General features: G+C 40.0%; 1 protein-coding gene across 1 annotated transcript in view; it reads right to left on the reverse strand.

Moving 5' to 3' along the window:
* Nucleotides 1-23,396, reverse strand: part of LOC128622666 (lipoxygenase homology domain-containing protein 1-like) — a 33,512-nt gene extending 10,116 nt beyond the window's left edge. The window contains exons 1-31 of the mRNA XM_053649360.1: nt 22,657-23,396; nt 19,797-19,911; nt 17,411-17,491; nt 17,146-17,330; nt 16,350-16,448; nt 15,990-16,141; nt 14,390-14,513; nt 14,030-14,280; nt 13,651-13,786; nt 13,097-13,257; nt 12,898-12,984; nt 12,677-12,812; nt 11,669-11,823; nt 10,556-10,716; nt 9,101-9,177; nt 8,786-8,982; nt 8,138-8,330; nt 7,643-7,803; nt 7,218-7,394; nt 6,899-7,061; nt 6,500-6,759; nt 5,848-5,981; nt 5,219-5,361; nt 4,779-4,883; nt 4,498-4,626; nt 3,122-3,286; nt 2,445-2,626; nt 2,087-2,203; nt 1,611-1,773; nt 595-749; nt 15-224 (exon numbers count right to left, since the gene is read on the reverse strand). Of these exons, the coding sequence (XP_053505335.1) occupies nt 15-224; nt 595-749; nt 1,611-1,773; nt 2,087-2,203; nt 2,445-2,626; nt 3,122-3,286; nt 4,498-4,626; nt 4,779-4,883; nt 5,219-5,361; nt 5,848-5,981; nt 6,500-6,759; nt 6,899-7,061; nt 7,218-7,394; nt 7,643-7,803; nt 8,138-8,330; nt 8,786-8,982; nt 9,101-9,177; nt 10,556-10,716; nt 11,669-11,823; nt 12,677-12,812; nt 12,898-12,984; nt 13,097-13,257; nt 13,651-13,786; nt 14,030-14,280; nt 14,390-14,513; nt 15,990-16,141; nt 16,350-16,448; nt 17,146-17,330; nt 17,411-17,491; nt 19,797-19,911; nt 22,657-22,945 (4,863 nt within the window). The 5' untranslated portion in view covers nt 22,946-23,396. The remainder of the gene's footprint in view (nt 1-14; nt 225-594; nt 750-1,610; nt 1,774-2,086; nt 2,204-2,444; nt 2,627-3,121; nt 3,287-4,497; nt 4,627-4,778; nt 4,884-5,218; nt 5,362-5,847; nt 5,982-6,499; nt 6,760-6,898; nt 7,062-7,217; nt 7,395-7,642; nt 7,804-8,137; nt 8,331-8,785; nt 8,983-9,100; nt 9,178-10,555; nt 10,717-11,668; nt 11,824-12,676; nt 12,813-12,897; nt 12,985-13,096; nt 13,258-13,650; nt 13,787-14,029; nt 14,281-14,389; nt 14,514-15,989; nt 16,142-16,349; nt 16,449-17,145; nt 17,331-17,410; nt 17,492-19,796; nt 19,912-22,656) is intronic.
* Nucleotides 23,397-25,075: the final 1,679 nt, after the last annotated feature.

Consider the following 25,075-nt stretch of genomic DNA (forward strand, 5'->3'; position numbering starts at 1 on the left):
ACACACACACGCACCTTGACATAGAAGACTCTTTCGATACGTTTGTCTTCCTTCTTGCGAGACAGCCAGCGCTCACACTGAAAAAGAAACACTTCATCTGTATCCGTATCCAGAACCTCCACCTGATCCAGGTACCAATCAGGACTTAGCATGCTGTTGTCGTGGCGTATGCGGATCTTGAACACCTCGCCGAGATCCACTGCTTCAATACTGAAGGTGTCCACCTGACCAATCCGAGGACAGTCAATAGGTAATCCACTCCAATAGCTAGTCCAAAACAATGTGTCCCTATGTGTTGATCATATCTACCACACACAAGAGTATATCGAATGTTCCATTAAAATGACTCTTGAGTTCCAATGTTTGTTTGTTTGGGGTTGTTGTTGTTGTTTTCAGTATTGAGATGAGGCGGAGTAATTGCAAATACACTTCAGTCTTTGTGAATAGAAATTGGGTTGAATAAATGGAGTATTTATATATTAGGCTCAGGTTGACGTCACAGGTGCTGTAAGTGTGATCATTCCTAAATCGTGTATTAATAAATGAGACTGCAGTCGTTTTCGAGTGAAACACTCTTTGCGCTGTGTGTCTTACCGCTCCTCGTTCAAACTTGTTCCTGTTGTTCTCTGATTGGCTGAGTTTACGTTCCCCCGAATCCCCCATGTCTCCATATATAGTGATAAATACATTTGCGTCAGTGCCTGCCCCATACACGTCGCCCGTGGTCACAGTCACTGAATATATATGAACTGAACACACACACACACACACACACACACACACACACACACGCGACATCATGGGGCCATTTTTTTTTCAATTCCTGTCATTTTTATGAAGGTACAGCATGCATCGTAATTACGGTATTTATAAATATTTAGAGCTAATTTAGCAAATTAAGATGATCTGTAAATGTCCACAAGATGGCATGTGATCATCGACAGTGCTCTTTCAGCGTCCTTTCTTTTTAAGGATTCGCAAGAAATGAGTCGTCATTTTAAAGCCCTGTTTTTCAGACGGATGGAAGGTTGTGCTTCTAGCCAATCAGATGAAACACTTCTCCTGTGAAAGTCGTTCGTAAGTATACGTGGTATCAGAGCGTCTTGGTCCAAAGTTCAGTGATCGGTTCTGTGATTGAATGTTTTGTACACAAAGCTGTCAACCGTCATCATTTGGTGGTGAGTCACAGGTCTACCGGTTAAACCCAGGAGAGCCTTCTGGGTTGCTTGGGGGTGTCTGGAAGATACTTCAGTGAGAGATCAATTTAACTCCCAAAGCCAAAAAGACTCCATTGTGCTGACTGAGGTCAGTGACATTGGGACTGAATGAGCCATGTTAAGTCGTCGACTTCAACTGTGGCCTGAAGGCTGCCCGTGCCTGACACGGCCTTAATCCTAGTTCATGCTGTGACGGAAGTCCTCACACTGACGACGGACGGCTTCCGATTCGTGACGGAATACTGCTCACAACTGCGTGATCAGATGCCATCTCGTAGGTGTTTACAAGAGATTTGCGTATGTATAGTATCGGTAAAGAATTGGACTAAACTAATGCACACACATACTGGTGTCTGTATGAATTCTAGATATGTACTGTTGTATATTACATACTCTCCAGTGCATCATCCACTTCGGTCTGAATTTTTTTGAGCGTTCCATCTCGAGACAACTTCTCGATGATGATGTCAGAAGGGACCAGCTCCCGGATCGTCTCACCATCTTCCTCCGAGTGCGCCAGCCAACTCTCGCACGGGAATATGGCCGTCTCAGAGCCCTACATAAACATACACACATATTGAAATTCCACTAGAGACTATCATGAGTACTTATGTGAACTGTATATGCGTACGCTATATGGCCGAAGGTTTGTGGACACCTGATCATGACACTTGAGGTCTTTCACTAAACTGTTGCCACAAAGTTGGAAGCACAAAGGTTTAGCATTGTCAGGATTTAAAAGGATTCAAGAGCTTTTTGGCACATTACCAACATGAACATCAGAACAGAGAGTGTTTACTAAACTCTCGTTGTGAACGTATTGTAGAACGATAGCTAGATTAGCTTTGGGAAAGAGGAAAATCCAATACCTTTCCTTTTCTCAGCAGTCTCCTGATCTCCACTCTGTCAAGGTGCCAACCCCCATTCACTCCTCGATTATCATGACCAATCCTGATTTTCTCAATGATGTCACCGATGTCCTCCAGCTGCAGAGACAAAATTCTCAATACATCCATTCCCTTTGACTCTGTAATTATCATCCCTACCATGACACGGTGACAAAAAAAGTCAATCAGACTAGAACTAGAGCTATTTTTACTTAGAAATCAATATGTGCAAATAAATTGTCATATTGAAAGGTTTATATATAATGCAAGACAGCTATAAACCATAGAATCAGTTCATCGTGTGTGTGTGTGTGTGTGTGTGTGTGTGTGTGTGTTTTACCTCTACAATGAACATATTCTCAGCTCCTCGTTCAAAATACATGCACCTCTCTCTCTTGTTGAGGCAGAGCGATTTCTGAGATGTACAAATGCCATTCTGCCCATAGAGGACGATGAAGACGTCAGCATCTGTCCCCGCCGCAAAAATGTCACTGGTGAAGATTGTAATCTCATATGGAACGTCTGGAACATGACAGTTCAGAGGGTATAACATCACTCAGGAGAGATCTTACAGGCAGCTGGTGGGTTGTAAAAATTTGGGAAACACAGGTGTCAGCTGTTGAAGTATAAGTATATATATATATATCTGTGTGTGTGTTGGGCTGATGGTCTGGCCTCCTGTTTAATTCTCGATCTCTTCACATTAGGGCATTAAAAGACTTTTCCAAAAATCAGATCGACAGAATGATTAGAGCTTGGCTCTAACTGGCTCAGCTGAAGAAATGTAAATAATCAAAACATCATGTTATACTTAGAATATATACCGATAAGATAGCAAACTATACTAGTTGTGTAAAACTGTTAAGAATTATGTGACGGACAGACTAATGCAGCACGTTGGAGATGTCAGTCATGTTCATTACCATATCAGTGATTGGCAGTTGGTTACAAGGTTCTGCCCCTTTGAGAGATGTGTGTGTGTGTGTGTGTGTGTGTGTGTGTGTGTGTGTTTCGTACAAGGCGTGTACAGTCTCGTCTGTAACTTGTTATGGTAGAGATCTCTAAAAATGGCACCATCATCTTCTTTTTTATCAAGCCAGCGCCCGCACGGGAAACACAAACACTGGCCCAGAGATGGAGCGTCAATCTCCACCCAGTCCAAAAACCATCCAGGAGCGCTACCTAATACACACACACACACACACACACACAGATAGGCACAGACACACACACACACACACACACACACACACGTATGCATGCACACATACACTGTAAATAATTGTCTGTAATATTTACACCAAATCTAAGGGAGCAAATTTCTATATAAATATCAAAGGTCAAAGGTCAACTTGAAAATGCACGTAACATTTACATTAACGATGCATATGCATCCACAGGCTGAACTGTGCCTTATCATATCTGTTATCATATGTCCATAGTCTATATTTTTATGATGACATAGCCTGTGTTTGTATATATTACCAGTTATTAATAGTTATGCATCATTAATGAGTGCTACGCATGTATTAAAATCCATACAGATCATCTCTCTGCCCAAACAGAAACATATTTACCATACACTACAGCATATATGCTAATCTCTACTCTAGCCTAGTAGCCAGAATTCTCATTTGTATGGTTTGTGGTCAAGAATAAATCCTATACATTGTATATATATACTCTATATACTAAAGTTTCACTGAGCTCATACACCTGATTAATATAATAAAGAAAAATATCTACTTTTGTTTTTTGCTGTAAAAAGAACAGCGATTTGTTACAGTGTTAACACACATGCAAATACACAAGCACACAGGCACACAGAAAAAAACATGGATGTGAATAATATGTACACATGTACACGCTATGAACGTTTAATGTACTATATATACTATATATATATATATATACACACACACATATATACTATATATACTATGTTATATACGTTATATACTATGAACGTTTATATAATGTTTATATATATATTATATACTATATACTATATACTGAAGGTTTTGTCGCCCATTTAGTTAAATGTCAGGGAAATTCCAATATTCTTTTTATTTATTTATTTTTTTTATTGAAGGTTAGAGTAGAATTCCACTTTACAAATATGTCCAGTGTTTGTGAAAGTAGCAAGTCATACATTGTACTTCACATATATATATAAAACCATGACGATGTATACCGAGTACAGGTGTTAATCAGTCACTGTAATTGATGGCAGGTGTATACTAATTAGTATTTAACATGAGTTTGTTTAATTGTGATTGCTAGATTGTGAACACTGCTACATTCCCAATTGAGGGTGCGCAAACTTATGCAAGCTGGATGTCGGAGGTTTTTGGTTTTTTTTTGCGAGTGAACGTGTATGCTCCTGTACGTACCTGCGTTGTCGTGTCCGATGCGGATTCTTTTAAGGCTGCCCAGGTCCACTGCCTCTATAGTGAACTCATCGATCATACCCTTCTCAAACTTGTTCTTATTGTTCTTTGAGGCCTTCAGATTAATGATACCTAATTACACACACACACACACACACACACACACACACACATAATCCACACTTAATAATGGCATACTGTTCAATTTCTTTTCAAGTTCAACTGCTCCACAACATTAGTATTTTTATCTGACACATTAACACACACACAGTGTTGATGCTGACCTGTGTCATCATTTGTCCCGTATAAAACAGTGTAAACATTGGCATCGGTTCCAGCGTTCTTTTTGTCTCCTGTCTTTATTCGCACGGTGTATGTGGTCGTCATGGCTACCAACACATTACATAGTAGATAAAGCACAGTTACTCTACACATTTACTGTTAGCTATATTGAACTATAGCTATACTGACAAACAGTGACAGGGATAGTAAAAAAAAACATGTTGATATATTTATATATGAATGATATATTCAAGCAAAAAATTTCAATTCAATAGACACACACACACACACACACACACACACACACACACACACCGGGTTCTACACACTGCCTTTGGGGCGTAGCCAATCCAGTGAAATAGAGAAAGCCATGATTTATAACACTGTCCTGTAATGCTTTATATGCCTTTTTTTTTTTTTGCTGTGGGCTCCATGGGCTGACCTTTTTGTTCAAGTCCAAGCTGCGCCGGAGATCCTTGGTCAGATTCCTTCCTCATGAATGCCTCATCCACTGGAACTAGCTCACGTGCTAACTGTCCGTCGTCTTCATCCACTGCTAGCCATCGCTGACAGGGGAAAAAATACCTGAAACACATCCGAAGGTCTGTGTTGAGAATTTATTTAATCGGTTCTAAACTCAGAGTCTGTCTATAGACTGTAGATCAGTGGGACAGACGGCCGCTCGTATCAGTGATATAGATGGGGCTTCAGGGTGATGTCATTGTTCATTGCCCATCTGAGGTTTTAGTTAGGGATCCAGCAACGTGATAAAACGTCACTGCTCAGGGCCCAGGGGAATCGACTTCATTGGCAGTCTTGTAGTCTTACACATTGTACAACATAGTGCACTATTTCGAGTGCATTCCAAAGCTTCCAAAAAACAAAAAAAAACACCCAAATTTCCTTTTGGTTACCAAAGTTAAAAGTAGTATTCGGTTTAGAGCATCGCATTATTTAGCTATTATACTAAAAAATAAAGAAGCCACTAGAAGCACCCCTTAAAGATTGTAACTGTGTAGATTGTGTAATTGTGATAGTAAAAATGTGTGCCATCGTTTTCATGTCGCTTACGTCGTCTCTTCCTTTAGGTCTACGATTTCCACGCGGTCCAGGTACCACCCTGCACTGGCCTGTTTGTTATCATGGCGAATCCGCAGCTTCCTCAGCTGCCCCAGGTCGATCGCCATGAGGGTGAACACATCCACCTAAGAGAGGTCAAAGGTCAAACTGGCAGCATGTGTGTGTGTGTGTGTGTGTGTGTGTGTGTGTGTGTGTGTGTGTGTTTGTTTCAGGTGTTTGTGATTCTGTTTAGAATGTTACTACATAAGCTGGCATATGTCGCTTTTAGTGTGTGTGCCAGCCATAGATATACATATTTGAGACATAGCTGATGACAGGATTCCGTAGTTAATGACATGAACCATCCCCCCCCTCCCCAAAATAGGCCTAGCAACATCCCTGGTTTGTGCATGTATCGTTTCACATTCAAGGATCAGAGGCTCATTTGCTAAATTAGCTAGTTTGTAAGATTCGGCTATTGATTTGATGAAGTTTAGCTAAGCAAGTAAAGTCACTCAGTTAAACTGAAAAAGAAAAAAAGTGTAACTACAGGTCACAGCGTATCGTGGATCGAGATGATAAGGACTTTGCTGTTTTATTAAAGTTTTCAAACAAAAGATCGTAGTATATTATTTTATTTTTTTAAAATATGAAAAAATGTCACCTGTCCTCGCTCAAACTTATTGAAATGGTTGGATTTGCGTAGCTTTCTCTCGCCCGTGTCCCCCATCTCGCCATAGATGTTGATGTAGACGTTTGCATCTGTCCCAGCACCCCACATCGGGCCGGTGAATACACGAATCTCATATGTGTTCTCTGGAAAACACACACACACACAAGTATAAATACAATGGCCATAATCTGTTAAACGTAATGTGCTGCAGTTCTTGTGAAACGTTCTCCCTCTCTCTTGTATGTGTTGCACTACACTATATATATATATAGGCTACAAACAATAATATATATATAGTGTAGCGAGCTTAGACTGTGACGATTTGAGCACAGACAGATAGGAGGCCACTTAGGTGCAGAACGTGGAGGGTTTTATTCAGCAGTGTTCAGCAGTGGTTACTCTCCCTCTCCATACCCTCCAGATCTTCATAATCCTCAGCCATTAGCTCCACCACAATCTCTCCGTCCTCCTCGTCCCGAGCAAGCCAGCGGCTGCAGGGAAAGTGAAACGTCTTCACCACCTCTCTTAGCTCTCCTGGATCTTCGTCTTCCTCCTGCACGTAAAAAGCGAGGGGGGTAGAGGGAGAAAGAAAGCAGAAAGACTTGAAATCTTGTGTGAAATTATTTCTCTTGGTAAAATAATGGCTAAGGCTCAAACCATTTATGCTCCTAAAGAGTCAAATGTCTTGTCTATCTGCAGCCTTGCTCACCTTTTTCTTCTTTTTCTTTTTCTTGTCTTTCTTCTCCTCCTCTTTCTTCTCAGGTTTTACCATGGCCATGATGAGCTGTTTCACGTCCACGTACTCCAGGAACCAGCCAGGAGCCATCCCTGCTCCATTGTGCCCAATACGGATCTTATAAACTCGCCCCACATCCAGAGCCTCAATCTGACATGACAGTGGGAGGAAAGAGGCAGTGTGTGTATGTAATATATATATATATATATATATATATAGGTATATATATTTAAAGGGCAAAAGTAAAAGCATGGGTTCGGTTGTTACGGGGGTTGAGCAAAAAAAATGTGGTTTAAAAAAGCCTTTTTTTTTTAAACTCCAGAAATAAAAACAGTAGGCTCGGATATTCCGAACCTATTTGGCATCTTGAGGCTTGTCCAAAACACATGCTCACACACCTTAAAGATCTCGGTGGTCCCTCTCTCAAAGTTGTTCGAGCGACTCCTTAGCTGAATCACTTCAGTCTTGCCCTCTTCACCATAGATTTGCAGAAACACCTTGGCGTCGGTGCCAGCCGCAAAAACTTCCCCCGTCACAACTGTCACTTCATAGTTAATCACTGCAATCAAAACACATATCACTTAACAAGACGAGTACTCGTATTTGTATAGACCGACTTGAAGGGAATCCTAGAAGGTTTGGAAAACATTTGATCCTCAGGATATGGATCGTAGTACGTGTTATGGCTTTCCAGACTCCCAGTTGATCCCTAACATGGAATGAGACATTCAGCCCACTGCAATGTGCTGAATAAAGTGGACACAGAGTCACTATAAGATAAAGGTAATCTCGTAACTATTTCTGATATTTGTAGCACATTATTATGTGTCATCAATAGTCTCAATAGTGCGTGCGTGTGTGCATGTGTGTGTGTGTGTGTGTGTGTGTTGTACATTTTTCAATATCCTGTATTTCGCTCGGGTAGATCTCAACCTCCACTTTGCCATCAGCCTCGTCTCTGCAGAGCCAGCGGTGACTGGGGAACATGTACTGAAGTCCGTGCACCGGCACCCAGATCAACACACTGTCCAGGAACCAACCTGCCTGCAGGCCCTCATTTGTATGGCCAATCAGGAGTCGATTTATCTGCAGGCCCCGCCCACAGGGAGCCGAGGTCAACAAACAAATTCAATTTTAATTTAAAAAAAAAAAAAAAAAAAGCCTTCGTCACAGCACATAGACACAAGAAGCGTGCAATAACTTCACATTTCATTCTCGACCTATACCTATCTACACTGATCAGACACTTTATTAGAAACACCTGTACAGGTGCTCATTGAGGTAATTATCCACACAGCCAAACATGTGGCAGCAGTGCAGTGCATAGCATCATGTAAATACAGGTCAACCGGCCGATTTCCTTCAAACTGCATTAATTGGAAGGCTTTTCATGTCATTATTTCTGTTATATTTTTTATTATTTAAAAAAATGATTTATTTTACACACCATGTTGATACAAAGAAGTTTATAAAGCGACGCACAAAGAGAATCATTTATAGCTCATAATAAAAGTTGAAGATGATGAGTTGTGAAAATTCACCTGGCCAAGGTCAAAGGTCTCCACGGTGAAGATGTCAGTCTGGCCGGTCTCAAAATAGTTATTGTGGCTAGTATCTGAGGCAACAAGCAGGATCTTATTGGTGTCGCCTTTCTCGCCGTAGAGTTTTACAAACACTTTTGAGTCTGAGCTTGCACCGCTAATGCTGCCTGTCTTTATCGCGATGTGGTAACTCACATCTTTAAAACACACACACACACACACACACACACACACACACACACACACACAGACATTTTAATTGTTGATTTTGCCATTGAGCTAGATGTTAATGATTCAGTGTGTGTGTGAACTCACTGAACAATCGTTGGCCATCCGCACTGGGCACCAGCTCCCGCACTATCTGTCCATCATCTTCACTACGATCCAACCATCTACAGAGAGAGAGAGAGAGAGAGAGAGAGAGAGAGAGAGAGTAAGGCAGCTATAAAGACAGAGAAAGAATGATTGTGTCTTAGAGAGAGGTCAGTATTTGTGGTTGTATGTGGTGATGAATGTCTGACCCCTTACAACCACCTGACGCCTAGTCAACCAGACGGATATGCATATATACACACAGGACTGTGCAAAAGTTTTCGGCACCCTATTTTATTTAGTACAAAGTTTGTTTACTACTGTTTACTGGGCTTCAGAGTGTTTTTTGTTCAAATGTAGAAACAATTGATTTATTATTTATTATAATAATTTCATTATTTTGAAGGCATCTTTGCTCTGCAACATTTCTTTGCACGTATTGATACACACACACACACACACAAAACAACACACACACACAGAGTTAAATCCCTAGTGTTGAATTAACACCCAGAGTGTTCATTTGTGTATATAAATTCAACTGAAAGTGCAATTTATAATGACTTCACCAGTTTCAAAATTATTCAACCCCTTCATGGGAAGCATGTTTAGATACATCAACACTCTGGGTGATATATATATATATATATATATATATATATATATATATATATATATATATATATATATATATACATTAATTATCTTCATTAATAATTATGTCAATGGAATGTCCTCATAAGGATGGTAGAATAAATGTGTGTGTGTGTGTGTGTGAGAGAGTGAGTGAGAGAGTGAGTGTTTGTAACTCAGCACTCTCCTCTGGTCTAGTTAGTGTTTCCAGCGCATCATGTTTCCGTCGTTTAGTCTCCATTAGTAACCAGGCACTGTTTCCTCATCTACATAAGGACTTAAACACCACTCTCACACCTACGCACAACCTCTCACTCCCTCACTCTCCATTCTCTCTCTCTCTCTCTCTCTCATATACACACACACACACACACACACTTTCCAGACACTCATAGGTTGGTAACTGTTTGATTACGAGGTCTACAGCAATGATTCTACAAGCAATCAGTGATTGTGTGACTTCTTCTACAAAAAAAAAAGTCTTATAGAATAATTTCTCAGAAGACTCAGAAGTTTTCATTTTTGCTGAAGAAGATTCCACAACAGTCTCTGGAACCGGACCGGTGGTATGAACCCCATTCTTCCAAAAGATGTTCCCTCAGTTTGGATTTTTTGATGATGGTGGTAGAGAGCACAGTATAACATGTCAGTCAAAAATTCTTCCATATTTGAGCATGCATAAGTTCAATTTCAGTTCAGTTGGGTTTTGAGATTTGGTGAATGTGAAATCCGTAACATCGTTTTCAAACTCATCAAAGCATTCAGTGACGTGTGTAATTGTGTGGGACTCTCATAGCTTTTCATGTGATTGGATGGTTGACCCGCCTGTTACAGGGAAACTCCACACTGGTGGACTCGGGTTGTCCCTCCTCTCTGATCAACACTTTATCCAGGAACCAACCACAACCTCCACCCCGGCCATCATGACCGATCCTCACCCTCCTGAGGGTCCCAAGTGATACAGCCTCTATCATAAACTCATCTGCCTGTAGCAAACAGAGAGAGAGAGAGAGAAAGAGAGTCTTAGAGATTGGAATGCTTTGGTATTTTGTTTGTAGTTGCTATACTCATGTCAGTTGATCTATCAGAGAGACAAAAGATATGGATCACAAATGTGTGGTCACAAGATAAAGTCCGCCCCTTTTTTGATCCCTCTTATGTTGGCCAAATGTATGCTTTGCATGTCACAGTTGCTGTTCCCATAATTGTATTTACAACAACAACAACAAAAAAAAAATCTTCCAAACATACCTGACCAAACTGAAGCTCTGACAGTGGAGTAAAAGTAAACTGCTTGTCTCACAGCTGAAAGTCATATTTGTGTTTAAAAATTGACAGAAGTACTTCAGTGGTTAGCTTAGCTTAGCTCAGCTAGCTAAACTTGCTAGTCACCCTTAGATAGCTAGAGTGGGGCAAAAATCTGCAATTACAGAACTGGAAGAATGATTTACCGTCTCTCTGACAAAATAATTCTTAAATGAAGATATTTTTTTTAAATAATAGTATTTTCTCTCAGAAACACATGTGGCAGCATTGTGCTATCAACACAAAAGAGGCTGATGGTGTTGAGCTGCAGCAACCATCAATTACACAAGCAGTTAAAAATGTAATGAAAAAATCTCAATCGAGGCCAAGTCTATTTTGGCACTAAAAGGACGTTTAAGTGAGGAGAGCAAAGAAGCCCAAAATTCACAATTTTCATCGGAACATCATTAGCATCATTGGAACTACAATCAGAATATTGTTCGGTGGACAAATGGGCCCAAATTCACACCGTTTGGCCACGCATGCCATCGGCAGGTTTGACAAAAACAGAGGACTGCGTGCAAAAAAGTAACTCCCTTTTTAAAAAAACACAATAATGATTTAAAAACTTTTTGCTGCTTAGAATGTGTTGTCGATTTTATTAACCGACGACTGAATATGAGAATAACTCACGTTGCCCTTCTCAAACTTGTTGACATTGGTTTTGCTCATAAACATGAACCTCTCTCCTGTGTCCCCCAGGTCTCCAACCAAGCTCATATACACACTCGCGTCCGTCCCGCTGCCGGTTACGTTCCCTGTGCAGATAGTGACTCGATATTTCACCACTGAAAAACAAAACAATGGTACAATCACACAAGCTGACAGGAGAACATGTCAGAAAAGCAAAATGATGTCAGAAGAGTTTAAAAAAAAAAAAAAAAAAAAAAGATTTCCCATCACCAACTCTGCTCAACAAATACTAAAGTGAACATTTAGCCATAAAGCTTGTTTCGAATGAACTATTTCTTGTTGGGTTTGTTTTTCTCCTATCAAAGGTTTTCACATGCCAGAGGTTTGCACATTTAATCTGTATTATTCAAGGAGACATTATTTAGAATTGAGCCCAAATCCTATTTGTTAGGTGTTTGAGAAATCCTCGTGTAAAGTTGATTTAGCATCTAGTGGCCAGGCAACATTTTCACTAGACAAAACATGATGTGCTTTTATCTTATAAATGCCATTACACCACCAGCGTTAAGAAAATAGTTTGTTAGCGAGGTCCTTAGGATACCTTTCACACCTGTCCAATATTACACTTAGTATACTACTTGCAGTACTATACTAAGTAGTATAGTAGTATACTACTTACAGTACTATATTTATGCCTGGGGGTTTTTTTTTTCTTCTTAATTTTTTTCCTCTGCACACATTATAATTCCTGTGCGCTGTATATCACCACATTTGGCCAAGCTAAGCTTCTGCGAGGTGAGACAGATAACATACATAAAAATCACAACTATATTTCTATGAGGTATAAGAGAAACAAATAAAAGTCACGCTTCGGTGCGGGTGTGCATTACAATCTTTATATACAATATATATTTTACGTGACATAGAATCGGTATTAGCTTTTCTTTTTTTCTTTTTTTATAACTGATGAAATGAAAAGAGTTTGGTTGTATTTTGTGGTTCTCTTACATGGCAGTGGGTCTGGAACATGGACTCCTGTAGCTGGCAGTTCTCTGATGATCTCCTGGTCATCCTCGTTGATGTCCAGCCAGCGATTACAGGCAAAGTTATATTTCTCTCTGGTCATGGTCTTCATTAAGGTAACCTGCATGCACAAACGCACGCTAAGGTCAGCACAGATGCGATAAATTCCTTCATAGGAAAGTAATAGGAAAACGAATCATTCTCACTCTGCCTAGGTGCCAGCCGGAGAACGGGTGTCTCTTCTCGTGCCAAATTCTCAACTTCCTTATCTTCCCAATCTCAGGCATCAAGATCTACCACCCAAGGGAAAATATTGTCACGTTAACACGTGTAAAAAAATTGCACACCGGACCTACAGATAGGTCATATCTGTGACCTAATAGTGAAACAGGTCATTTTCAGTACCATGAACTTGTCACACTGGCCCTGCTCGAAGCTGTCTGATTTGCTCTCCAGCTTCATTTCGTCGCTTTTGCCCTTTTCCCCATACACTTGTATAAATATCTGTGCATCTGTACCTGCTCCTTTTGTTTCCGATGTAAAGATCCACAGTGACCATGGGTGCTCTACATATCAGAGAGAAAGAGAGTTTGTTTCCGTGTGTATTAATTCATCCATGCATTGATTCTTCTACTGAGCCACTAAAGAATAACGACTGAACAAACCATGCTGATGATCCCTTGTTCGTAGTGGATCTTTTTTCTATCTATTCACATGAAATCTGAATAGAAATGCCAGAAGCTCAAAACAAAACCTAAATTAAAATAAAACTGTTACATGTGTTTGAGGTGGAAAAAAAATAAAAACCCCCCAATGTGATAAATAGGGATAAATAGGGAACCATTACATTAGCGTTACAGTGAGGTATGTTGGTGCAGGACTTGGGCGAGAGAAGATCATTGAAAGGAAACGGCGGGTGGGTGATAGAAAAGCGCATGGCAGACGGACAAATATCTCACTCTTCAGTTTGCGTTTGCGCAATGAGACCATTTCGTACAGCTCCCTCTCTACCAAACCATCTCCATCGTCTTCATCCAACCAGCGGCGACATGGGAAAACCTGCTCTATCCCTGTAAAAGGGCAATACACTGTCACCTACGAAAAACAGAAAAGACAAGAGAAATAGAATGGCTAGGAATAATATTAGCTTCCTATCCTGTTAATACTCTGTCCCTTTGACCCGGGCAATCTTATATGATTTCACAGGAAGACAACAGACCGCTGTTGATACATTTGTTTCAGCGTATTTAAGCGATATGAAATTTGAAAATATTTACAGGAACATAGCACACTTTCTTCGACAAAGAACCTCAAAAACACCTTCACACAGAAACACACCTTCTCGCAGTACCAGCCACAGCTGATTCCAGCATTGTCATGGCCGATGGTGACTCTGCTGAGTGGACTGATCAGATCCATAATCTCAACATTAAAGATGTCGATCTGAGCGCGCTCGAATGTTCCACCTTCCAAAAACATCTTCCCGCTGTTTTTGATGCCCTTCTGGCCGTGCATCACCAAATGGATCTTGGAGTTGGTGCCAGCACCTCGAATATCTCCAGTCATCACCTGGACGTTATACACCATCGCTACATACAAACAAGCACACATGTAATGACATTTTAAAGTGTTGAATGGTCTCTCTCTCGGTCTCTCTCTCGGTCTCTCTCTCTCTCTCGCTGTCATTCACATACATACCCATCGGTTGCATAGCTCCTACTGCCACATCTCTCTGTATCTTTCCATCACCCTCGGCTATGTCAAACCAAGCATCAACAGGAAACTGATACACCTCCTTATTACCCAAATCATCTATGACCACCTGGAACACACACACACACACACACACACACACACACACACATAGTTCTATAAACGGGAAATTAATACAGATTAACTGACATTTCAGACACAACATGACCAAATGTATATCTAAATGTTTTTTGCTCCGTCAGTGATTTCACAAAGTAGCCAAAACTGGATGGAGTGTAACGTGTTGCCATGCCAACACACAGACTGACAGATGGCCTATAGTAAGTGTGGTAACGGTTTCAATGTAACGACTATTGCTGGAATTGAAACAGAATTATGCCGTGAACACAGACAAGAGGAGTGATACTATCAGTGAAGTATACCAGTGCTGTTGCACTGTGTCTTTAGACCCTAGAGTAAGTAGTGATCAATACATTCTTTTTATTTATTTATTTATTTATTCATTCATTTTCATATGATTCATTTCTATGTGATTCATTTCCATGTGATTCATTTCCATGTGATTCATTTCCATGTGATAATACATTCTATTTCTTTTCCAGTCTATGATCTTTAAATGGAAAGGACAAGGGAATGCATCACTGCGACGAATGATTTTCAGAAGATTTTTCCATGACCTGTGTGTTCAAATTTTTATCGACGGATTCAGGGGGACGATAATCTCTAAATGGAAAGGGCATTAGAATCCATCGCTGTGCGGTGTGATATTTAAACCATGTTTCTATGAGCTGTGTGGTCAAATTTCAATCAAGTAATCTAGAACACAATACAATTTGATAGCGATGTAAAAGTTGTGTGTGTGTGTGTGTGTATCTGTGTCTGTGTCTGTGTCTGTGTCTAGGGAGCTTCTGTCCATGACCATATCATGTTATAGTCTCTTGTGTAAACTCTTAAGAAAGGGGCTCACTAATCTAATCAAAACTGCATGAATTAAAAATCACTCAGTATGAATTACAGACAGACAAAAGCTCTGGACAAATGAATCATTTATTACGTATCTGAGTATGTGTGTGGGAGTATGATTATGCATCCAGACATCCAGACGTCTGGATGCATCCAGACGTCTCCACTAAGAACTGTTTTTATTTTATCAGAGAGGGAAAACTATTGAAAAATTATATTACAAATAGAATTATTATTTAATTATAAGTAAGAGCCCCCGCCCCTGCCACCCCCCCCCCCCAAAAAAAAAAGTCTAAATATTGTGTCATACTATGAATCGCTGAATGTCTATTAATGATTGAAAAGATGTTTCCTTTCTGTTTGTATGTTTAAAATAAGTAGTGTTTGATTATATGGACTAGATTATATTGACTTTAAGATCTGTTCTTATTTTTGAAATCATACAAAAAATAACTAACAGAGCTTATAAATTTGCAGAAGGGTTGTCAGTTAATATCTGGATAAATGACTGGGAATATTTCTGGAATACTTCGATTTTATACAAGTATATAAAGTCATGTACTTGTGTGTGTGTGTGTGTGTGTGTGTGTGTGTGTGAGTGTGTGAGTGTTTGTGTGTGTACCTTATCACAGCCCCAGCCTGCTGAGGAGCCCTTGTTGTTGTGTCCAATGGTGATTTTTGTCAGTCTGCCCAGGTTTGGATTCTCAATGGTGAATTTATCCTCATTTCCCCTCTCAAAAGTATCCTTCCCTTCACTCACAAGTTTCCTCTCTCCTACACACATACACATGTGTGAAAAGACACCAATCAGAAAAATACTCTGCAGCAACAACTCTGCCAGCGCAAAACATGTGCATTGTGTAGCCTCCCATACCCAAGAGCACAACAAATAATCAAATAATTGCACATCAATTGCTTTGATCATTATCACACACACACACACACACACACACACACACACACACACACACACACCACATACCAGTATCTCCATGCTCTCCAAAGATGGTCAGATAAACATCTGCATCTGTTCCGCTACCTTTGACATCCAGTGTAAACACGCTGACAATGTACTTGTTTTCTACAAGTCATGAACACAAATGCACGCACACACACACACACACACACACACACACACACACACAAACACACATACACACATATTATCAATGTTTAATACAATATTTTTTTTATAAGATTAGCCCGTGAACATCTCTACATATTGATTCCCATAAAACGCAAGGATCTAACTTTCATACTTCCATAACATCTGCTCACACTATCTCCTCTCTATGGGCTGATTTAGAGCACAAAGCACTTCTGGAGGTTTATGTGGGAGTCTGCTAAATGCTGTAAATGGATCTATATATATATATATATATATATATATGTGTGTGCATGATATCCAAACTGGGTCCCATTCTAAACTCCACATCTGAAGACTTTTCCCTCTCTGGTACTCGTTCATCGTACAGTACTGCTTTGCCACTTTTTCTTAGTTTCTTTACGTCTTGTTTCTTGTTCTGATGTGGCCAGGTTCTGCCTTCACTAGTGCCTTTCTACTGCCCGGTTCATGTCTAGAATGTATTTGTATGCTGCAGCATTAAGATTTCCCTTCACTGGAACTGAAGGGTCTTGGCAAGGTCGGGTTCTTGTTGGAGAACTATAATTTAACAAAACAATATTAGTTTATGAAACGAATGAAATCAAAACAGTTACTGCTAATGAAACTCTAAAGTTATGAGCAGAATGGCACTGTACCACTGACTGTATCTTACGTTTAGGGATGTTCATAGGATTAAGGCTGCCCAGGAGGTATCTCACGGTAAGTCCATCCCCCACATCCCGGGCCAGCCAACGGCTGCAGGCAAAGAAAAGGCGAAGGTGTGGCCTGTTCATGTCCAGCAACGTGACTCTATCCAGATACCACCTGGCACTCATTCCTGTGTTATCATGCTCGATCCTGAAAGATAGGAAATGCATCATAGGACACCAATGTACTATACAGTGTGTGTGTGTGTGTGTGTGTGTGTGTGTGTGTACCTGAGTTTTTTTATGGGCCCGACATTGTGTGTTTTAATCCGGAACACGTCAGTTTTATTCTTTTCGAATGCCACGCGGCTCCTGTGATGCAAATTGAGGAAATAATTAGATCGATTTTTTTTTAAAAGAGACAGAGAGAGAGACAGAGAGAGAGACAGAGAGAGAGAGAGAGAGAGAGAGAGAGAGAGAGAGAGAGAACTTTGTGGTGTCTTGAATTTGGTTCTTGCAAAAACGATCCCTTATTAAAAATAAATTTCATGAAATACCCTCTTATTTGCATTAATTATAAATGTCGTCTTCAACCCCTGACCAAACTAAAGGAATACTGTAGTGTCTTTCAACCCAATCTTTATTTACCACATCTGTAGCATATTAGTGATTATCATGTACGGGAAATCCCGTCGTCTCAACACTCAACACACTTATAATAGAGATCTAAAAGCAGTGGTTGAAAATGAGCGTGTGACACAATTCACTCCTTTTAAAACTAAGATTAAAACTACACCTATACAATACAAGCCGTTACTAGGAAAGGAGAGAACGTTAAACGGATGAATGAATGAATGAATGAATCTACTATTGAGATGAGAGTGTCTTACCAAAGCTAAGACGTTCTTAAAACGTCTTATGCAATGAAGACTGAAGCAATATAGTTAAAGGGGAAAGCTGAGTGTGTTGGTATTGCGTAATCGAACATTTCCTCTCCTGAAAAAGCTCATGAAGCTCATTGTTGTCTAAAAATGTGTTCCACATAAACATTTCTGTGCTCGTCTTGGTACAGAGAAATATGTTCGCTTTTTGTTTGTGTTTCGCTTGTTTGTAATCACCTATACACTACAGATGCAGGGTATTCGGTTGAAGAACACTTTGATCAAGTCACACACATCGCAACAACCGAAAAATGATAGGTTAAATTGCTCACAGCTCTCCCCCCAACACCCCGACACACACACACACACACACATACTAAAATCCACATTAATTAACGACACTCAACATTCAACACTGGCAAACCTCATGAGCAAACTTTGGAAATGATGCAATTTAGGCAGTTGGAGAAGTTCTGCCAAATTTCATCTTAATTCCAAAATGTTGCATTCTGACCATCAGATGCAGGCCAATCAAAGTCCAGAAAAAAAGCCAAGCTGATCTGATCTACACCATCCTTTTCCCCCCAGTCTGATTAGTCTAACGTATTTTTCACAAGTCATTATGCAACATAAGTGAAATTGTCATCTGAGCAAAGAAACACTCTCAGATTAATCAATATCTGCGTAATTTCCTGACTTATTGATTAATGCATGAAGAAAAAAAACAAACAAAAAAAAAGAGTTTCAAGAGTCTGGTTACAGCATGCACATAAATTCTACACGCACACACACAAAAAAAAGTGCATGTAGAAAATTTATCACACATGCAGACTGAGTTAGCTTTTCATTTTTTGAGACTGGGAGTAGATTCATATAACCATCCTATCCCATTGCGCTGAATAAGATTAGGATGCCATTTGATCTACTTCTCCTTCTTATTAACGACGAGTGTACATTGCAATCCTGCACATAAGAGAGTCAATTTAGCAGCTTACTATTACAGAATAGTTCAGTTGGTTTGAATATAGTTTGTGATGCTTTTTGTAATTTGTGTGAAAGGGTGTGTGTGCCTCGTTGTGTGTGTATGAACCGGACGGAAGGTCATGATAAAAGCACCCAGAATGCTCTATATATATATATATATACAAATATAAAAATCATCAAAGAACAATGCACTGCCACACAAGTTATTGAGTGGCCTTTTTTTAATAAGGTAATACCTCCTTTCAGTGCTGAGAAAGCAAAAAGAAAGACAGAATTATACAATTAAACATCACGCCATTGTTCATCTTTACATTCCACTGCGTTACCTACTCTGTCTAAACATGTCTCGTTTTTAACAAAACTCAATTCTATGGGAATTTATCAATTTGCCTAGACTGGAAACATGGAGCTTTCCAGTCCAGCCCTTGGTAACACTTAACACACGGAATTAACGATTACCGGTGTGCGAAAAAATGTACACTGGTTGGGTTTACACATTTTTATCTATCTTTTTAACTAAAGGCCCAAACCAACCATTAAACGCCATTTATATAGATAGTATTCACCTCAGTTTTTACATATAAACCCTTGTCATTTCAACGGACTGCATCCTATTTCGTAGAGAACTTCACCACAGAAAAGAAAAACTTTTCCAGAACTGAAATGTCTGCCGATGATCTTCTGCACGTTAAAACTAGGGATACTCTGGCTTATTCTCTATTAAAATAGAATAGAATGGAATCATATAAAATATCTTAAACCATAACAGTTGGAGGATCTCCTGCAAATCTTCAGAAGGATGGTGAACTCACTTGCTGGCGAGGAGAACCTTCGGTGTAACACCATACTCTCCGTACAAGGTGACAAAAACATTAGCATCGGTTCCTGCTGCTTTCACATCGCCTGTTACTGTCACCACCTCATACACTATAAAAGAGACAACCATAAAGAGAGAAAGTCGGTTTAGTTTAGCCTTAGACTACGTACTGAATTTCCCAACACCAAATGATGATAATGAACACTGTCGGCTCTTCATTTTTTCTTCTCTGCTTCTGAAAATCGAACCGATTTGACCTCTGTGTCTCTGCCCCATTAGGAAGTGCTTTAAAATGGAAAGAAACCTGATTGCTCCAAAGGTGAGTGAGAACTGGTAACCACCTTTCTACTAGAAGTCACACATACAGTATTAACTACAATACAGCACTGACATATTAGACTGGTATTATTTAAATAACACTGTAAATACTTTATCGAAATACTATATTTCCGATCAAACATCTGAAATATCTGAGTACTACGTGGATTGCAGCATCACACTGAAAAGTGGTGTTCTAATACAGTTACCCTGACCGGTGTTTGCACTACTGGATGTAATTCAGAACGGAGCAAGAACACAATCCCGCTAGCCCTTCAGTGTTAAACTGTAAAGGGCAAAATTGGTGAAGGTAAAAAGTTGTAACTTAGCCGAGGCCGCCGGGAAAAAGAACAATTCTGTCACCTTCGTTATGGCTCTCATTCTTGAACAATGCGAAGGGTTGTGGGTTTGCCAAGTAAACGTTTTTACAATCAGGTCTTTGAGGCATAAAACCAGAAATCTGACTCATAAATATTAGCTAAGTATAATGCCAGGACAGGGATGAACCAATTAAGATGTCTTCATCGACTGTCTGAAGCAACCGGGTCTGATGAACCATTTAAACGATCCAACTCATGAATATTAATTCTATTTCATAGCTCCACCCATCACCTTTACCACAGTTGTTTTTCATGGGTGGTTAGTACAAATTCAAAACAAATTTGCAATCATTAAAGCTTGTGTAAAACCTTTGCACCATTTAACTTTCTGTGATAATCATGATTACTGTACGTTTTCTTGTCTTTTTTTTTTTTTTAACATTACGTTATTAACAATAGCGACTAGTGTTATTCCGTGAAAACCGATTCGAGTTATGCAGACCTTATGTCTCGTCCATATAACATCAGTTACTTGAGAAAGACGTCTCTACAATCTCAGCCAGGAAAGCCACAAATTATTTATCTTATTCTTTGTACATCAAAGGATCATTTGTCCACTCCCAATATTCTCATAAGATCACGTTTCACCCCAGAATATTCTCCAGCTCTACACAGATAGTACTTGGAAAGCTCTGGAGGAGTTTAGAAATAACCAGAAGTGTGGAAAAATATAAAACAACAATGACAACAAAAAAAATGAAAGCATCATTGATTTGAGAGCTGAACAGGACATCTGTTTGAGTCTGAGGGTCTGAGTTTCATTCTGGATTTGTCTAATCTAATATCACCCAGTGGGTCTGCTGGTTCAGCTAGAAAACGTGTTGGGTCAGCAATAAACAGCAGTTTGGAACAGTCTGACTCTTGAATTGAGGTTAGATAGAAATATGTTAATTGTTGCGAATGCTATTTGATAAGTATGCATCAACTCTTACTTTTTCCTGGGTTGTTTGATTCACTAGAACTGTAAATGAATAACCAGCTTGTATTTGAAACACTCATTCTCCAAATGGCAAAATAAAATGGTTTCATAACCAAGGCTCTGTGTTTTTATTGGTGATATTGTCTCCGGGAAGTTGTTCTTAATTGCTACGCCTGACCGATTTCTTCCTAGAAATGTATGAACATAAGGAGGCTGCATGAATAGACCAATTAGGGCATTGTGTTTCAGCCCATAGAGAGGTGTCAGGCTGTTCAAATCCAGTGCTGGTCACTTGCCAGCTTCTCCTCGTGCCACCATGCCTCTGCCATGACTGGCAAATGTAAGAGTTTGCTAATCAGAACAGGCTCCTGGGCACTAGCTAGCAGAGGTGGTTTGTGGATAAAAATTTGTGGACACCCGCACCCCTACGTGGGCCTGCTCAAAACTATTGCCACATATATAAAAGCACACAATTGTATAGAATGTCTCTGTATGTTGTAGCATGACAATCTCCCTCCACAGGAACTAAAGGCCCAAACATGTTCCAGCATGACAGTGCCCCTGTGCCAAAATGAGGTGCCTGAAGACAGTTTGCCAAGGCTGGTGTGGAGGAACTCAAGTGACCTGCACAGAGCTCTGACCTCAACCTCACCGAACACCTTCGGGATGAATTGGAATGACGTCTGAGCCCAAAGATTTCTACATTCTACATCGATGCCTGGCCTGATTAATGCCCTTGGAGCTAAATGTTCACATCCCAAAAGCCATGCGCCAAAATCTAGTGGAAAGCGTTCTCAGAAGCTTATATAGGTTCGTTACGAGTCATCTTATCTGAAGTTTCTTCTCTTTCTTATCTTAATAATGGTGCAGCAGTAAAATTAGATGCTAATCAAAGATTAGCTTACAGGATCTGTGATTCATCAGGATAGCCCTCTAGTTGCTCGCCTATGAAAATGAGCTTGAGAAAATGACAGCCAATCAGATAGGGGTCTTCCAGGAAAATGAAGGTTTCAGGAGTCTACAGAAACTGAGCTACACTTGGGAATATGACACTAAAACTAAAATATGAATACTTTGTGCAAATTCCATGATAAATTTCCATTTCCTATATGTTTGCTTCATATACACTCAGATGAATTAAAACAGAAAAATGCCCCCACGTGACACTACATGGAATAGTGTGCATTTATAGCATTCCTGTATGCTTGCAAACGAGAAATAATAAAATGCGTGAGTACCTTTTTTCTTATAGTATTCATCTTCGTACCCATCCGAGTCCTCCGAGTGATAATTCCTAATCTCCTGCTGGTAGAGCTCAGCGTAATCTAGCTGCTTGTTCTTTTTCTTCCCTTTCTTCCCTTTCTTTTCATCATCACTCTCTGAACCCTTCTTCTTCTTTTTATCCTTTTTCTTCTTGTTTTTGTTCTCCTCTTCCTCTTCGGTCTCTTCCTCCTGGACTTCCTCGTCCTCCTCAGCCTCTTCAGCAGACTTCTTCTTCTTTTTTCCGTCTTTACTCTTCTTTTCCATGTCGTCCTCTTCTCCTTCTTCGGCTCCTGCTGCCACCTCACTTTCTGCCTCTTTCTTCTTCTTCTTCTTCTTTTTCTCTTTCTCTTTTTTCACCTCCTCACCATCTTCCACTGCTGGAGGTTTCTCTTTTTTCTGCTTTTCCTTTTTGACTGGCTCATTGTTGTTCTGCTCATCACCATCCTCTTCTCCATCTACTGCCTCAGCATCCTCCTTCACGTCTTCCTCTCCTTTCTTTTTCTTCTTTACCTTCTCATCTGTTCCTCCCTTCTTTTTCTGCACTTTCTTACTCTTCTCCTCTCCATCGTCTGCTGTGCTCTTGGGTCTTTTTCTTCTCTTCTCACTGTCCGGTGCGTCTGGGCTGGCAGAGGTCCGACTCTTTCCTTTCACCTTTGGCTCCTTCTCCTCTGTTCTGTCATCCCTTTCTTCAGTTTCGGGGCTTTTTTTCACTCTTGCCGGCATCTTTTATTCATCTAGCAGCATGAAGAGTGTTTCCTCGTCTGTTTCAGTGGTGTTGGGTGACGCCGCCTGACCCCAGGTGCAAAGGTGCAGCTGGAACTGGGCCTCAGTGTGGAGCTTGTTACAGGTCTTGCAGTGTAGTGTGGAGCTCCTGAATAATTACTGGATGGGGAATGGGTCACATGACCTTGTAGCCATCAAATTATTTGCTACAGCTTTAAGACACTCTTCTATCATATCTATATTCATACATTATTTGTGACCTTATTCTGTTCTGTCTTCGAGGAGGACAGTGTTGTTTCCTCTCCAGATCTCACACACACACGGTTTGTAAAAAGTTTGTATTTTCATTATATGTATATATGAAATTAATGAAAGTAGATATTAAACCTGGCTTTATAGGGCAGGAATATTGAAATATTATCAGTTTGTGCCTGATTTTATGCATCAATTTGCCTGTCCATTCCGTGTTTATGCTACTCATCCTGTTCATAATGGCAGCCAAAAGCACCTGATATTTCTACGTAAACGTGTTACAACTTGGGGGTGAGCTAGTGAAAATCGAGAGGCGCAAGGAGCGAGAGAGAGAGAGAGAGAGAGAGAGAGAGAGAGAGAGAGAGAGTGTGTGTAAGGGGAGGAGAGGGGATGGGCTTCAAAACTTTCATTATTCATTAGGCACGGATAGCTTTACTGCACACACACACACACACACACACACACACACACACACATCGCTAAGAATACATACGTCCAATCCTATCAAAGCAATTAAATTAATGTAAATAAATGAATCCGTACGATTACATTACAATGATAAGACTGTTTAACAGAGACCCCTCACCATGAATACACAGGACCCAGTGATAGCTGTTCAGCTACCATAAATATCCCTCCATTGAAGTTTAAAACCAACAGAAGAAAATACAAACAAACACATACCATACTCCTAATGATGACCTACCTGAGAAGATATATAAAGAAGAATAGCAATTAGATATTCACCTGGACATGATACTCGTGTGTATATAACCACTGCTGTTTGACTCTCTGTTTATGTTTCCTCTTTCTATACATCATTACAACATCTTATATCTTTTCATGCTTATCCTCTGTAATTTAATATTGAGCTGCTTCATGTTTGAGATATGTAAACAATAGAAACACATACGTTTAGGGACAACCAGAGTTGAGTAAAGTTTGTAACGCGTTACTGTATTCTAATGACTTGTTCTGATAACGCGTTACATTTTAAATCTATGCAATTTAATTACAGTTACTGACGTCCTGTTGCTCTTCTGCTGCTTGATCTTAGTGCCGCTTTCGATACGGTCGATCACGACATTCTGATCGATCACCTAAGAGACCATGTTGGTATTCAGGGATTAGCCTCGGATTGGGGCTCCTCATATCTTAAGGGTAGAACCAGTTCAGTTTGTTTAGAGAACTGTTCTTTATCGGTTGTAACATTAAAGTGTGGGATTCCTCAGGGCTCCATCTTGGAACCTGTTTTGTTTTCCCGTTGCATGCTTCCATGTGAAAAGATCTTTGCGTGGCATATACTACCATCTGTATGCTGATGATTCTCAACTTTACTTTCGTATTAAACATGGGAAGCAACCCTCTACTGAGTCTCTGTATAAATGTATGGCTGATGTGAAGTGTTAATTGGACTTT

The sequence above is a fragment of the Ictalurus furcatus genome, chromosome 18, assembly GCF_023375685.1.
Source record: "Ictalurus furcatus strain D&B chromosome 18, Billie_1.0, whole genome shotgun sequence".
NCBI classification, from domain to species: Eukaryota; Metazoa; Chordata; class Actinopteri; order Siluriformes; family Ictaluridae; genus Ictalurus; species Ictalurus furcatus.